Genomic DNA, 15,315 nt, shown 5'->3' on the forward strand with positions numbered 1-15,315 from the left:
AAACAGACTAAGACCACAACTTGCAGTTCTTCTTGCCGATTGATGCTGCTTTTTACCTGCTATGATATGTCGGATAATAATGTGAAATAAACGAAGGTCAAGACCATGGCGTATTGGTGTTTCATGCACCTAAACCTTTAAAATATTTGTGCCGAAAACATCTTTCACTCACTAGCTAAATTTGAGGGTATGATCGCTCATCTTGCCTTATAAAGTATAGTCTTATAAAGAACATATATAGCATAATAAAAACCTTAAGACCAAATTCAATGATTTTCTATAGTTTTATTTTTTAATAACGGGAAACTTGTTTATTTCATCACGATAAATCATGTTTGATACTAAGATGTCTGTTTCTGACTATATATATTTTTCATACTTTATTGGAGACAATTTTTTTTTCAAAAAAAGAGGATGATAAAGGAAGCTATACAACACCATAAACTGAAAGCAATCGGTATTACTAATAGTACACTAATTCTAAATAAATACGTCATCAGAGGAAACAAAAAGTTATTTCCTAATTGTATTGTTTCAGTTTTATTAACATAAAAATTATACACTTTCTACAATGTTTTGAAAAGAAAAAAATTTGAACAGGACCGGATGGGATTCGATCTGGTGTCAAAACAGTATAAGAATTACTAGTCCGTCACTCTACCCACTTGACCACACAGATTTTCTTTTGTTGCCTGTCTTTTTCTTAAGAAATAAATGCTCATGGCTATAGAGCATGTCACTTCCAAACTTAAGACAACAGTTTTTCTCTTTGTTTATATTTTCCGTATAACATCTTGCTTACAGAAGCTAATTTATATTTGGCAGACAATTTACACCCTAGATTTAAGCCAATAAATGCAATATTTTGCTCCAATTTTTAGTTCCTTGATTCAGCTGTTCCCCTACTAATCTTGTTATTCCCTCTGCAATCATGCTGTGCTACTCCAAAAATTCCCTCGAAAACATTATTGCCAGTATACACAAAACCGAACATAATTTTGTTTTTTGCTTATATTTTTATTATTTTATTATGTTTTTTGGAAATATCTCCTTAGATGGATTGCTTTCTATTATCTCCACGTACTAATAACTGAATTTTACCAATAAACATATGGAAAATGGAATAATTGCGAAAAATTGTGAGTTACAGTATACGCGCAATATTTTTTGCGCATGGGAGTACCTATGTCTTATGATTAGGCTTCGGATTTTTAGGTCCCAAAAAATTCAAATTAGGATTTTAAAAAGTGCATTTTAGGATTTTATAGGTTTTTAAAAACACCGTTTAGGATTTTTAGCGTTATATTACTGAAAACGGAATATCACTACACTTTAAACACTTTGTTAGCTATTTCATACTTAAATGGTAACCATAATTTAGTAAGCTTTATGCTAACCAGTCTTCTGTGTAATAAAAATAATAAAACTCTTCTTACCTTGGACTTTTTTTTGATAGCTGAAATATAGTTTAACATATGTATGGCCTGTCGTAGTAGTAGTAGTAGTTTTTTTTTTTGTCAGTTTTCTTATATTTGAAATTTTATACACCACCACAAATATCACTTCACATTTCTAACGATACACTGAGGAAATACGAATGTTCAAACATTGTTTTTCCGGCACTTTTCATGTTTTCTATAGCGCAAAAAGTGGTCACTTCACTCTCTGTAATGGCACTGAACAACAAAATATTTGGCAAGATTTTCTGTTGTGAACTTTTTCCTGTCGTCTGACAAAATTCTCTTGAATGCAGAAAAACTGCGTTCCACATCACACGATGTAAGAGGCGCATATTTCATACTGGCTAATTCCTCGGGATTCCATAGCAAATTTTCTTGGACATTGTCTCCACGAAGAATTTGGCCCACTAGTTGTATCTGTGTGAAATCAGGACTGCGTTTCAAAACCGTCTCCAACTTGTTCGCAATTTTTGTTCCAACTTCCCCAGGTACTGTTTTCTCTTTCACTTCTTGAAGAATTTGAAGAGCTTCTGTTAGTGGAAGAGACTTCTTCTCCAATTCAGTGATGGCTTGAGGCAGACGAGAAAAGTTGTGTTAAGTCTAATTATTGCGAAGCTTACCTATTTTACTGCAATTTCACAAATTATACTCTAATAGTTGCTACCAATAACCTAACTATATTTTCCACCAGTCTCCAAAACATGTGCAGACAATAACTGCATCGAATCTCGAACATTCATAACAAAAAACTATAATTCCCACGTTGAATAAATCATGCATTTATTCTCAACATTCAACTACTTGGTACAATATCTATTATACATCTTCTTAATATAGCCAAACTCATTCCAGTAATCTCTAGGCAAGACAAACATTATTTTCCTAGAAAACTGAAGTTCCATGAAACAAAAAAGTCCCGCTTCCACTATACTGTAATAACTTTCTTCTTCTTCTTCTTCTTTACTGTTCTACACTCGTTCTTCTCAGAACGCTACATCCTCCCACCTTTTGATTGCGAATAGCAATCAAAACAAATACCGTAATGGAACATTTACAACACGTCCACTTCTAGTGACTACTTTTCGTTCATCACCACTTGGCTCTGCCATCGATTCTTCACCTGTTCCAGAGTTTTCGATCTTCTCAACAGTCTTAGACGAAACCTGTTTACTTTGATCGGTCGGAAACACTATCTCTAAAGGATATAATTTCTGTATAGGTCGAGTTAAAACTCCACTTGATGTTTTCACCTTTACCACTCGAACATGACTATCTACACCAGGACACAATTCTATAACTCTCCCTAGTGGCCAGTTAATTCTTTTCTTATCTTCCGTTGCTACCAAAACAACATCTCCCAGATGCACTTCTCTACCATGTCCTTTATCCCATTGCTTTTGCACCAACAGACTTAAGTACTCATTTCTGAACCGGTCTCGTAATTGTTGTCTAATAGCACTCAACCTCTTGTATCTCTTGATCAATAATGTGTCTTCCACTCGGTCCAAGTCAGGCACTCCAACTTCTTGAACATCCTGTATGAACATAGCGGGTGTTAAAGCAACAAAATCCTCAGTGTCCTCAGATATATACGCCAAAGGACGACAGTTAATTACGGATTCGCAGTCACATAAAACAGTAGACAACTCCTCAAAATTCAAGGAAGCTTTTCCTAGTGTTCTTCGCAACAGATTTTTCAAGGTACGTATAATTCTCTCCCACCATCCACCCCACCATGGAGCTCCTGGGGGAATAAATTTCCATTGAATTTTATATACAGAGCAACTCAGTTCTATTTCTTTCCAATCAATACACTTAAACAAATTAACAGTGCCAACAAAATTCGTTCCATTGTCACTGTACACTACCTTTGGTCTACCTCGTCGTGCAATAAACCTTCTCATTGCCAGCATGAATTCACAGGAAGACAAGGAAGACACTAATTCTAAATGCACAGCTCTATACACCGCACAAGTAAATATTACTATCCAAACTTTATTTCCATCATTCAATATAAGCGGTCCTGTCAAATCAATTCCTGTTATCTCAAATGCTAAGGCATCGCGCACTCTATCATCAGGTAAGGGACTTGTAACTGTAGTCATTCTTCCAGCGTCTTGTTTCCTACATGTGACACATTTTCGAATTACACTCTGTACAGTCTTTCTTCCGCGCAATATCCAGTAATTTTCTCTTAGCTTACATAATAAAATTTGGGTTCCTGCATGGTTCATCCTAACATGTTCCTCCATAACCATTCTGTGAACTAACTCATGATCTGACGGAAGTACAAATGGACTCCTGAAGTTCTCTTTATCATCTCTTCTAACAATCTTCGTTTTGACTCGGATCAAGTTTTCTTCGTCCTTGAAAGTCATCAACGTCTTTAATTTCTCATTGTTATCATTAAAACTCTCCTTTTGCATGAGATATATTAACCGCCTTTCTGCAGCGTTGAGCTCCTGTACAGTCAACTCTCCGACATTTCTGTTAACTGGTACAGTCCGACAATTTATAATAAATCTGCGCATCCACGCTATCATACGCAACACGTTTTGATACTTGGAGAAACGTCTCAGATAACACACATCTTCGCACTGTACAGTCATCGCAACTACTGTCTTCTTTCTTTCCTTATTTATTTCAACTTTGTCGCAAGCGCTTTCTTCTGTGGGCCAATCAGGTTTTCTTAACTTCAACCAATCCGGTCCCTCCCACCAACGGGATTTCACAAAAGTTGCGGCATTACAACCTCTGCTGGGAAGGTCCGCAGGATTAGAATTACCAGGTACGTGTCTCCAACACGCTATGTCACTCAACGAACGAATTTCCTTGACTCTATTGAACACGAACACACTCCATGGTTCGTTCTTTCGAATCCAATATAACGCAGTTGTAGAATCAGTCCAATAATTTACGGGAATATTTAATTTCAAACTACTAATAATATTATTCGCAAGACGTGCACCAATGCAACATGCTAACAACTCAAGACGAGGGATACTTATGTCCTTCATAGGAGCAACACGTGCCTTACTAGCTACCAACTGGACTACAACTTTACCATTATGTTCACTTTTCAAGTATACAACACAAGCATATGCATACTGACAAGCATCACAAAATATATGCAGAGACCATGACTTCCTTGATTCATCTACCGACAAACATCTCGGTATTGCTATTTGTTTTAACTGATATAAATCTTTTACCCATCGATCAAGCTTTCGTTTTACTTCAGGAGATACTTCCTCGTCCCATCCTGCTTTCTTACGGAAACTGTCTTGTAACAAAAGTTTAGGTACTAAAGTCACAGGTGACAGGAATCCTAATGGATCAAATATGCTATGAGCTACCGCCAACATTTTCCTTCTGGTCACAGGTTCTTCAACACCTTTTAAACTATTCAGATCACACATAATAACATCCCTTTGTTTGTTCCAATACATGCCTAGAACATTGGTACTGTCATGATTTTCACTGTTATCATCTACACTATTATATTCCCATCCACGTGAATCAAATTGTGCTTCAGCTAATAACTTCTTAGCTTGTTCAATAAATGAGGTGAGTTCTTCTTCATTACGCACTGATGTAACACAATTGTCAACATAAAATGATTCTTTCAACTTTTTAGCTGTACCCTTGTACTCTGAAGAAACATGTTCTAAGTGAAACTGTATAACAGCACTTAACATAAATGGACTACAATTGACACCAAAAACTACTCTACGATGCCGGTACACTTTTAAGTTTCTTTCAGCAAAATTCCTCCACCACAAAAATCTCAAAAAATCACAATCCCTTTTATTAACAGCTATCTGTAGAAATGCCTTTTTAATATCAGATATTACCCCTATTTTATGCTCTCGAAATCTCAACAAAATGTCAGTAATCAACTCCACAAGGTTGGGACCTTTCTCTAAACAATCATTCAACGAAGGTGAATTTCGTACTTTACACGAAGCGTCGAAAACTGGTCTAATTTTTGTCGTTGATCTTTCTTTGAAAACAGCTCTATGCGGGAGATAATATCCTGAATCTGTAACCTCATCTGGTGGGACTTCTTCGATTATTCCATCTCGCAACCATTCATTGAACACGGACTCATATTCTTCATACTTTCCATTTACAATTAATTTTTCTGTAACCAAAACACATCTTTTTTCTGCTTGTATTCGGTTGTCAGGTAGTTCTGGGTGACAAACTTTCCATGGAAGACTGACTTCGTACCGTCCCTCCTCATTAACTCGTACAGTTTCTTTAAAATGATTTAAAGCCGCTTCATCCGATTCTTTTCTGGATTTTGTTTCTGTTGGGTCCAAAATTCCTAATGTGTCTAACTTCCACAAATCTGATATCTTTGCATTCTGTGTCAGTAGTGAAATAACATTTAATGTTGAAACTTCATGACAGCTTTCTTGTTTGTTTATCGGGACCTTTCCCATCATAACCCAGCCTAACAAAGTTCGAACAGCAACTAATCCACATTTTAACTTATGTACTTTATTTGTCATAAGTTGACCAGCCACATCTGCACCGATCAATAATTCTATTTCTGTGTCATGACCTTCGAAATCTGACAGCCAAATTTGGTTTCTTTTCATTTCTGCAACCCATGGTCCTGGCTTCAAACTTGGTATTTGAACACAAATAACAGATCTTTCCAACACTTCTAACTCACATGAAAACTTTTCTTGCATGTCGCAGACAGTGATCGTATAACAATTGTGCTGTTCCTTATTTGTTTCAACTCCGCCAAACAACATATGTTTCACGGTTTCTTTTCTTTGGGTTTTAAGATTCAATTCTCTTGCGACCCGTTTCAGAATGTAAGAGCGCTGAGAGCCATTATCTATTAAAGCTCTTACTTCACGCATTTGTCCGTTCACATTCAGTTTTACTTTCACAGTTTGTAACAAATATTGATCACAGTGATTTTGGTTTGTAAGCGTACACGTTTTCGATTCTTTACAATCACCGGTACTTTTACCTTTTCTTTCCACACTCACTGGACACATCACAGAAAAATGATTTCGTTTACACTTAAAACAGTTGACCTTCACTTTACAAGACTTTGTTTGATGATACGGCTGAAAACACAAAAAACAACATTTATTGTGCAAAAGAACTTTCTTTTTCTCGTCCAGTGACATGTCACGGGCCTTGGAACAGTTCTGTTCACGATGTGATTCTTCACAAAATAAGCACTTCTTACCTGCTTCTGTATCCAATTTATGACTTGACAACAAATTACTAGCTGTGGGGATTTTGTTTTCAATTCTCATTTCCTTCTTTGCGTAACTTGTTTTACTACTTGATACCTTGAAGCCTGTTTGTGCTAGAACGATTCTTTCCTCTCCTTCCACTTCATTTTTCAAAAATTTCAACAACTGATTCATTTTATCACTGTACGTTACAACTGATTCATTTTCAGTGCTCCTTGTATCAGTTCCTGAGTACCTTAACCATACTCGTAAGAATTCTTCGGGAAGACATGATTCAACTAAGGGAAACAGTACTGCTGCGAACTTATCACTATCCATACCAATCGATTCTAATGCTCTCAACTGTGATTCTAATTTATCGTACAAACGAGGAAGCGATAGCTTGTTGGATTGGTTTGAAACATTCTGTATCAAAATCCCTAACAATTCTCTGACATAGTATTCAATTAACAATTCCTCACGACCGAACCTGTTTTGCAAACTCTGAATGACCTTGTCGTAATTTTGTGCTGTAGGAGGATAACTGTTTACTACTTCCCAGACTCTGGTACCTTGTACAACGGATTGCAGTAGGTATTGAAATTTGTCCTCTTTGTCAATGTCCTTGTCTTCGTGTATTCTCTTAAACTGTCCCCAGAAACCTAGCCATTCGCTAATCTGTCCTCCAAATTTCTTAAGCTCTAATTTGGGTAGTTTCAGTTTTTTGCATGAATTAACACAACCAGTTGAACTATTACTGCTGCCTTGTTCACTTTTTTTCTCGTACTGTGACTTAATGAGCTGCTCATATAACACTTGCACTTCGTCCCACATTGACTTATATTCTTCTATGCTGTTATATTCACTTTCATATACACTTACGTCAATTGCTTCTACTTCTTCTGCCAACTGCTCTAGAATCTTTGTGTCGTAATCAGCAAGTTCTGTACTCAGCCTATTTAACTTCGTAATATACACTCTTACTTTTTCTTCATTCGGATCACTCTGCTTCAATTCTTCTTTTGCACTAATGATAGTCCTTGTATACAATGTACGAATGGGTTTCCGTAATGCAATTAACTTATCCATCGTGGTTTCACTAGTTACACTATCACTTCGCAATATATAAAATGCGAAACTCTATGCCCCACGCTGATGCGCCAAAAATGTTAAGTCTAATTATTGCGAAGCTTACCTATTTTACTGCAATTTCACAAATTATACTCTAATAGTTGCTACCAATAACCTAACTATATTTTCCACCAGTCTCCAAAACATGTGCAGACAATAACTGCATCGAATCTCGAACATTCATAACAAAAAACTATAATTCCCACGTTGAATAAATCATGCATTTATTCTCAACATTCAACTACTTGGTACAATATCTATTATACATCTTCTTAATATAGCCAAACTCATTCCAGTAATCTCTAGGCAAGACAAACATTATTTTCCTAGAAAACTGAAGTTCCATGAAACAAAAAAGTCCCGCTTCCACTATACTGTAATAACTTTCTTCTTCTTCTTCTTCTTTACTGTTCTACACTCGTTCTTCTCAGAACGCTACAAGTTGGCTTTAATGTAACTTAGTTGTTGTGCAGCAAACTGTGACTTCAGTGCTTTTTTTTTTACAGACGTGATTGAAGCGGCTTCAATCTCGTGGAGCGAATCGATGACCTGAACAATGCTTTCAAAATTATCTGCATAGTACAGTGCTGCTGAGAGCCACGTTCCCCAACGGGACACAACGGGCTGTGGTGGCAGTGGTGTGTTTGGAAGCATATCCTTGAAGGTAGCCACTCTGTTAGGAGCTTTCAAGAAAACCTTCTTTACAGATGAAATTATGTCGTTGACGATTGACTACGTGTTTGAAAGTATTTTTCAAGTTAAAAATAACTATAAAGAATCATTTAGGACGTTATAGGTTCTAAAAACTAATTTAGGATTTTTTAGGTCCTAACCCCCCAATTAGGACATTTTAGGTCCTATAAAACTAATATAGTTCTACTTATAGCAACTTGAAATGTAAAGAAAACACTAATTTTTTGCATTCACTGTACAGGAAGAAAATAGGTTCGAACCTAAGAATCCGGAGCCTACTTATGATAGGTAATAGACCCCTATACATGACCATATAACTATATAAGGTAATAGGACCTCATCCAAGGAGATAAATTAGGTCGAAAACCAAACACGTGGTACAACGTATTTAGGGATGGCCACATTTTCCGGAAAAACGGAAAACGGAAAATATTTTTTCCGGAAACCGGAAAATTGAAAACGGAAAACGTAAAATTTTCCGGAAAATCGGAAGACGGAAAATTTTCCGGAAAATCGGAAGGCGGAAAATTTTCCGGAAAAACGGAAAACGGAAAATATTTTTTCCGGAAACCGGAAAATTGAAAACGGAAAACGTAAAATTTTCCGGAAAATCGGAAGACGGAAAATTTTCCGGAAAATCGGAAGGCGGAAAATTTTTCGGAAAAACGGAAGGCGAAAAATTTTCTGGAAAATGAAAATGTTTACTTGGAATAGTGACATTGGTCGTCTTACATTAAGAAATATAACGAAAAATACTACGCGAAAACAAGTAAATGAGGCAATGCTCTTCACCATCTAGTGCTATAGAAACGCAATTCAAACTTAACAGTGGACAGGAGAGGAAAGGTCGAGTAAATCAGCGACGAAACATTCCTTCCTGCTACATCTCTTTGTTCACTTGCTTAATCATGTACTTTTTTTGTTTGCGTGAGGGCTTGCAGATCATTCGTTTGCATCAGGAAATTCCGATCATGCGTGTGTTTCGGGGAATCCCTGAATATGCTTGTACTTGATGGCAGAACAATGGCAGTAAAGAGAGCTGGCAGTATGTTATTAATACAACTGGTATGTTTATATTCCAACCATTTCTTCATTGCTTATCGTGATCACGGTGATCTGTCAAGGTCACAGATCCTGGGGGGGCGGGGGCAGCCCCCTCAAATTTCATGTGGACTCCGCATTGTATTTATAAATATACAATATTTTGCACAATTTAAATTCAGTTTGTCTTAAAACCCTCATATATACCTTCTGCATCTGAATGGATCCCCAAAGTTACAGAGAAATCGGCGCCCTAAGGTTCTAAGGAATCCACACGCAGTAGTATTGGCGGGAGTACACTACGGATTCCAACTGAGCTCAGGCGTTGGTACATCGGATTAACATTCAGAAGACGATGTTCGATTCGAGCGCCCTACCCGTCCCGACTGTTTTTTTTTTCTGTAAGTTTATTACTCAGTTACATCCGACCTGAGTTGGCGTGGGTCAATAGAAACGACCCACGACCCACTGACCCACCACCAACCGTGACCCACGACCTACTGTGACCCACCACCCTCCGTGACCCACTCTCATCCATTGTGACCTACTCTGACTCACCAAAATCCATCGTCATCAACTCTGAACACGATCCACGGCCTCTTCTGTACTGACTAAAGAGTTTACACTTGTAATAAAACAAGACTGTGAAATTGTCACTAATCGGAGTTTGAATTTCTAGTCAATCGCTCAATAATGGTGAATCTGACCTTTACGATATTAAATGGTAAAGTGTTTATCAGTGAGGAAATTGAAGCACTTCGAGGCGGGGAAAATTAGTGTGTGCCTAAAATATACTTGTACTAAGAGAGTATTCTTGCAAGTGTTAATTTCTGAACGCTTTCCAAAAGAAATTTCTATTCACAGGAAAATGGAAAAGGTCATGGTTTCTCAGTTCACAGTATTTTTCTCACAAAAGACTTGAAAAAGGGTATTTCATAGTGTATAAAGGTGCTCGAGTACTCTTTGAGAGAGCATCTCCATAAAGTATGCTCATAATTGTAATTTGTGTAATCACTAAAACGCCACGTTAAATTTAAGTTACCACCTTAAAACCAATCTGAAATCGGGTTTATTTCCTGTTGGTCTCCAGAACTTTTTCGTGGTAAATCATCCGCAGCGGAATGATGTGCATCCTTCAGCCAAGAAATAACTACAGTAGCTCATCTACTTTGAGCTTGTCTAGCGGTGAGCCATTAACATTGATGAACAACAAGTTAGACAATGTTCGAGCACTTAGTCTATTTCTAATATCAGTCATCTGTAAATTCATAAAATCCCAGTTCGCACTCTGTCGTGTAAATTGATAATACTTCTACCCGATTCTGCAACTCCTCATCGACAATCTGCTTGTTAGACTTAAGTCTGATAAGGATTTTTCTTGATCAGTTTTGAAATACTCAGCAAGAAGTATCATCTCTCTATTACCATACAACATATTTTCCATATCGACCATGTCAGTTGGCAATGTCGACTCATGGAGAACAGAAACTTCATCTACCACACCTTCGATAGGGAATCTTGTGCATAAATTATCAATTAAAGCCTGATAAACTGATGATTTCTTATTTGTTTATATGTTTAATTTTTGTAATTACACATGAAAGTTTGATGCCATTACCAAGTTTTCCCCCACCCTCTAGAAAGCGAAAGGGAACGAGGTTCCTTGAAAGTGTTCAGAGGTGAATGGGAATTTCCCTTTTTCTTCCCTTTCAATTACCACACTGCTGTTATGGACTAATTACGATGAATTTCAATTGAATCATCATAGCATAATTATTTCCTTGATGAGTTATCGATACTTTTCAGTGGAAAAAAGGATGAAATTTGAAAGTCCCAAACCAAGGTAAGTAGACCAACGTAAAGGGATAAAAAAGAGTAAAATCTTCCATATAATTATGTGTACAATCCAAACTTAAACTTTCCATGTAATTAAACTTACAGTACAAATTTTATGCCTATTTTTTTCTTGCAACTTTGTGGGTTGACTGCCCTGTGCTGTAAGCGCTCCATATAATAAACATAAGCTTCAACAATTATTATAGTAGAAAGCAATGGATATATCAAAGCACTGTATTTTTTGTTGCTGTTTTTTTCTTAACTAATATCGATCGTTTTCGATCATTTTTACAAACCAACTCACTATCAATTTTCCATATATAGAAAGTGCCCCCCTCCACAAAGGAGAATTTAAAAAAAATTCTAGGACACATTCTGTTTATTTTCAATAAAGAGCTAATACACTGAATTTCAGCTCCGTAAGTTTAACGGCTTGCAAGATACTCATTTTCTTTTCGCACAAGTTCGGATCCTCACTACCTTCTTAGGATATTATGTATTATAATGAAAGCAATATAACATTTAAGTTTGGATTAAGGCCTAACTATATACCAAATGTCATTTCATTTGACTTTGCAATTTGACCGTGATAATCAGGCACACATAGTTATTTTTCTACATTCAATTTTTATGTAATCATTTATATATTACAGTGATTCAAAAATGTATTTTTTTCCAGTAGTTAGCTCCTCTAAAAACTCACAGGTCTCGAAAGCCAAGTAGTAATATAAACCCTATTGCTATTATTACAATTACAAATATCAATATCCAAAAGTGCCTGAAGTTCCTTTTTCACTTATTTAGATAAACTCACCTCAGGCAAGTAGACAGAAACAAATGGAAAAGGAAGGGAAATGAAGTCTTGAAAGTAAAACGGAGACAAATTTACCAGTCTTCAGAAGATACTGTCTACAATGCAGTGATCAGATAGGGTCGGTAGATCAGACTGAGTCGGTGTGTCGCAGTGGGTCATGGTGGGTGGTGGGTCGCAGTAGGTCACGGTGGGTGATGGGTTGCAGTGGGTCATGGTGGGTGGTGAGTCGCAGTGGGTCACGGTGGGTGGTGGGTTACAGTAGGTCACATGCTGTTGACCCACTCAGAAAACTTGACCCACTTGACCCACCGACCCACTGACCCACTCCATCTCTGCATCCGACCTGTGCCATAGACTTTTTAACCCTAAGATAAATTCAATTCTGCTGATTTAATTCAATTTTACACTTTACTCTAGTGTTACCCCCATCTTGCAACTATAAGCGTCACGAATTCCAAGTACCGGTACTATTGACTACAAATACCATAGTATGTAGCACTACTTGAAACTAGCGCCAGCTATGCATATAATGATCTATTCCACATAATTCTCTTCGTAACTTTTTCCACTAATTTCTCTTAAACTGAAGGACGATTCCACCTAGTCATCGATACATCAATTCAGTTCTCAATGCTGACTTATTGTCTATGTTTCTGTATGCATTTGAAAGTTTTACTTATTATTAGAGCAACCCAAAAGCATACAAAGCATAAAAAGCATAATAGCTATTTACACATATGGTTGGTACCTTGAACACGGTTGTTTCTGTCTAAGGGTCCAGAAGAAACTAATTTTAAAAGCATAATTTTAGAAAATAAAGCATAAAGCATAATTTAAAAGATATAGCACAATTCTTTAAAAAATCTCTTTAACTTCAAGTTTAATACTATACTGTATTAATATTTTTAAGAAACAATATTTACAATGCAAAATCATTGAGAACATAACAATGCAACAATGAAAAGCTTATTTTTATTTCTGTAAACTTTTTGGTCTAATCTTTTGACGTGGAGAAAAGAATAAAGGACAAGAAAAAGAAAACTTCCACCAACAATGAATAGTACACAAGAACTCCACACTATATTGTTATGTGTACCTCTTGCAGTTGAGCACTTTCTGTACTTTTTGGTGGCATCTTTTACTTTCTTTTTCTGTATATATGCACTTCTAAGGCGCACACAAATGATTAAAAAAAAAAAAAAAGACTCGAGTAAAGCCTCTCTTTATAGTGCATTAGGTAGAAAGTTCATTAAATATGAAAGAAGCTGGTTGCATAAAATAATAAATAGATCAAGATATTTAGAATATTTAATGTATAGTAAATATTATACGTTATACACGATTAATGTAAAACAATGATTGAAATTAATAATAAAGCATAGTTTGAAAAAAAATAAAGCATAATGTGGGTTGCTCTATTTATTATTCTACATTCATGTTTTGTTACTAAATTGTGAACTCCTAATTATTATTATTATTATTATTATTATTATTATTATTATTATTATTATTATTATTATTATTATTATTATTATTATTATTATTATTATTATTATTATTATTATTATTTCATAAACGTAGATGATAATCCAGGTGCTGCTACCTCTATATCTCAGATTATCGCTTCACCTGGTGCACGCTCAAATGCATCTAAATTAACACAAAGATCCCAGAAAAATTGTTTTACAAATAAGGGAACATAGTAGTATCTAAGAAACAGAAAAGAATCCCTAAACCTTGTTCTTCCGCAAGAGCAGAGGTGCTTGATAGTAAAATAAGTAATATGGTACCAAAGGATCTTCTTCCTTTGCCTTTCGTTGAAGCAATTCGGTTTCTTGAATTTATGAATGAAGTAGAACCAAGTTACCACTCACCATCCAGGCAAACTGTGACTCGCCGTATTGAGGCCTTGTTTTCTAAAGAGAAGTGTGGCTGCGGAATTGATTGATTTGACAACAGATAGCTGGGCTTCGCAGGCTACGGAAAGTTATATTACAATCACAGCCCACTATATGCTTCCATATAAGTTCAATAAGTTCAGTCCTTCAAATAATTGAAATAGAAGTGAGGCACACAAGGGTAAACCTAACTCAGCACTTAGCCCATGTTGCAGAGTAGTGGAATATTTTAGATAAAATACATGCAATTGTCTATGACAATGCTAGTAATATCACAAGTGCGGTACGAGAACTTCCGTATGCAAGCATATGTTGTTTTGCTCAGACCCTATAAGTCTGTATAAATAAGGGTCTTGCAATAGAATAAATCGAGAAAATGTTAAGTGTTGTTAGTCAGATTGTTTCCCACTTTAAACATAGTACGTTGGCAACGTCAGAACTGGAGAAACAGTAAAGGTTATTAGAATTGGAAGTACATTTCCTTATACAGCAAGTTACAACTCGGTGGAACAGCATACATGGAATGCTTGAGATATTGATAGAACAAAGAAGAGCTCTTAACAATGAATTATCAGATAGAAATGTAACAAAGGCGTCAGATTGCAAGAAGTTTAACCCTTTAAGGATATCCGCTTTCTGACGTAAATTTTAGACTTTCACTCAAACAGCTACTGCTTCCTTACTATTTATTGTAGGATCATGGTTCATACCTCGTTTTTCTCACGATAGAGCATACTTACCAACGGTACCACGTGTCCGTATCATAAACCTTAACCGGAAAAACCGAAAAGAAACGGAATTTTTCTGAAAAAAAAATCACCCCTTCGTAACACTTGCGCCCCTCGGGCCCGGCCCCGGTTTCACGTAGGGATTTTAAAAATCTGATAAATACCCAAAGGTACACACAATTCTTATGCAAGTTTCAATCTGATATCTTGAAAACTAAAGGCGTCAAAAAGTTTTGAAATTTGCCTTAAGAATAAAAGTCACGTCCCTTCGCACCACTTGGCGCCGCCAAGTTGACCATCCGGTTCCAAAACGCATCTGCGGTGTTCTTTGGTCCATCCTGACTTGAAAAATAAAAAAATCCCGGCTTAAATACCTGTTATAGAACCTAAATAAGCGGTCAAAGACGATAGTACGCCATGGTATATAAATATACCAGAACTCTTAAAAAGGTTAAACTTCCTACAAACTACGGATGACCACATTTTCAGGGAAAACGGAAAACGGAA

At 36.3% G+C, this 15,315-nt stretch overlaps 1 protein-coding gene across 1 annotated transcript; it reads right to left on the minus strand.

Moving 5' to 3' along the window:
* Nucleotides 1-2,485: 2,485 nt before the first annotated feature.
* LOC145685232 (uncharacterized) lies at nt 2,486-7,756 on the minus strand. The gene is made up of 2 exons (XM_081757593.1): nt 6,679-7,756; nt 2,486-6,471 (listed from the first exon to the last, which is right to left on the minus strand). Exons 1-2 carry the CDS (start codon nt 7,754-7,756, stop codon nt 2,486-2,488), a joined length of 5,064 nt encoding a protein of 1,687 aa, XP_081613719.1.
* Between the last annotated feature and the right edge of the window lie 7,559 nt (nt 7,757-15,315).

Source organism: Thermobia domestica, chromosome 5 (assembly GCF_964235325.1).
Source record: "Thermobia domestica chromosome 5, izTheDome1.hap1.1, whole genome shotgun sequence".
Classification (NCBI taxonomy): Eukaryota; Metazoa; Arthropoda; class Insecta; order Zygentoma; family Lepismatidae; genus Thermobia; species Thermobia domestica.

Bases quoted from the DNA above. Each gene is read 5' to 3' on its own strand.
- LOC145685232 (XM_081757593.1), bottom strand. From the start codon at position 7,756: ATGGATAAGTTAATTGCATTACGGAAACCCATTCGTACATTGTATACA. The intron at 6,472-6,678 runs GTAAGAAGTGCT...TGATGTGTCCAG, and splicing joins TAAATTGGATACAGAAGCAG to TGAGTGTGGAAAGAAAAGGT.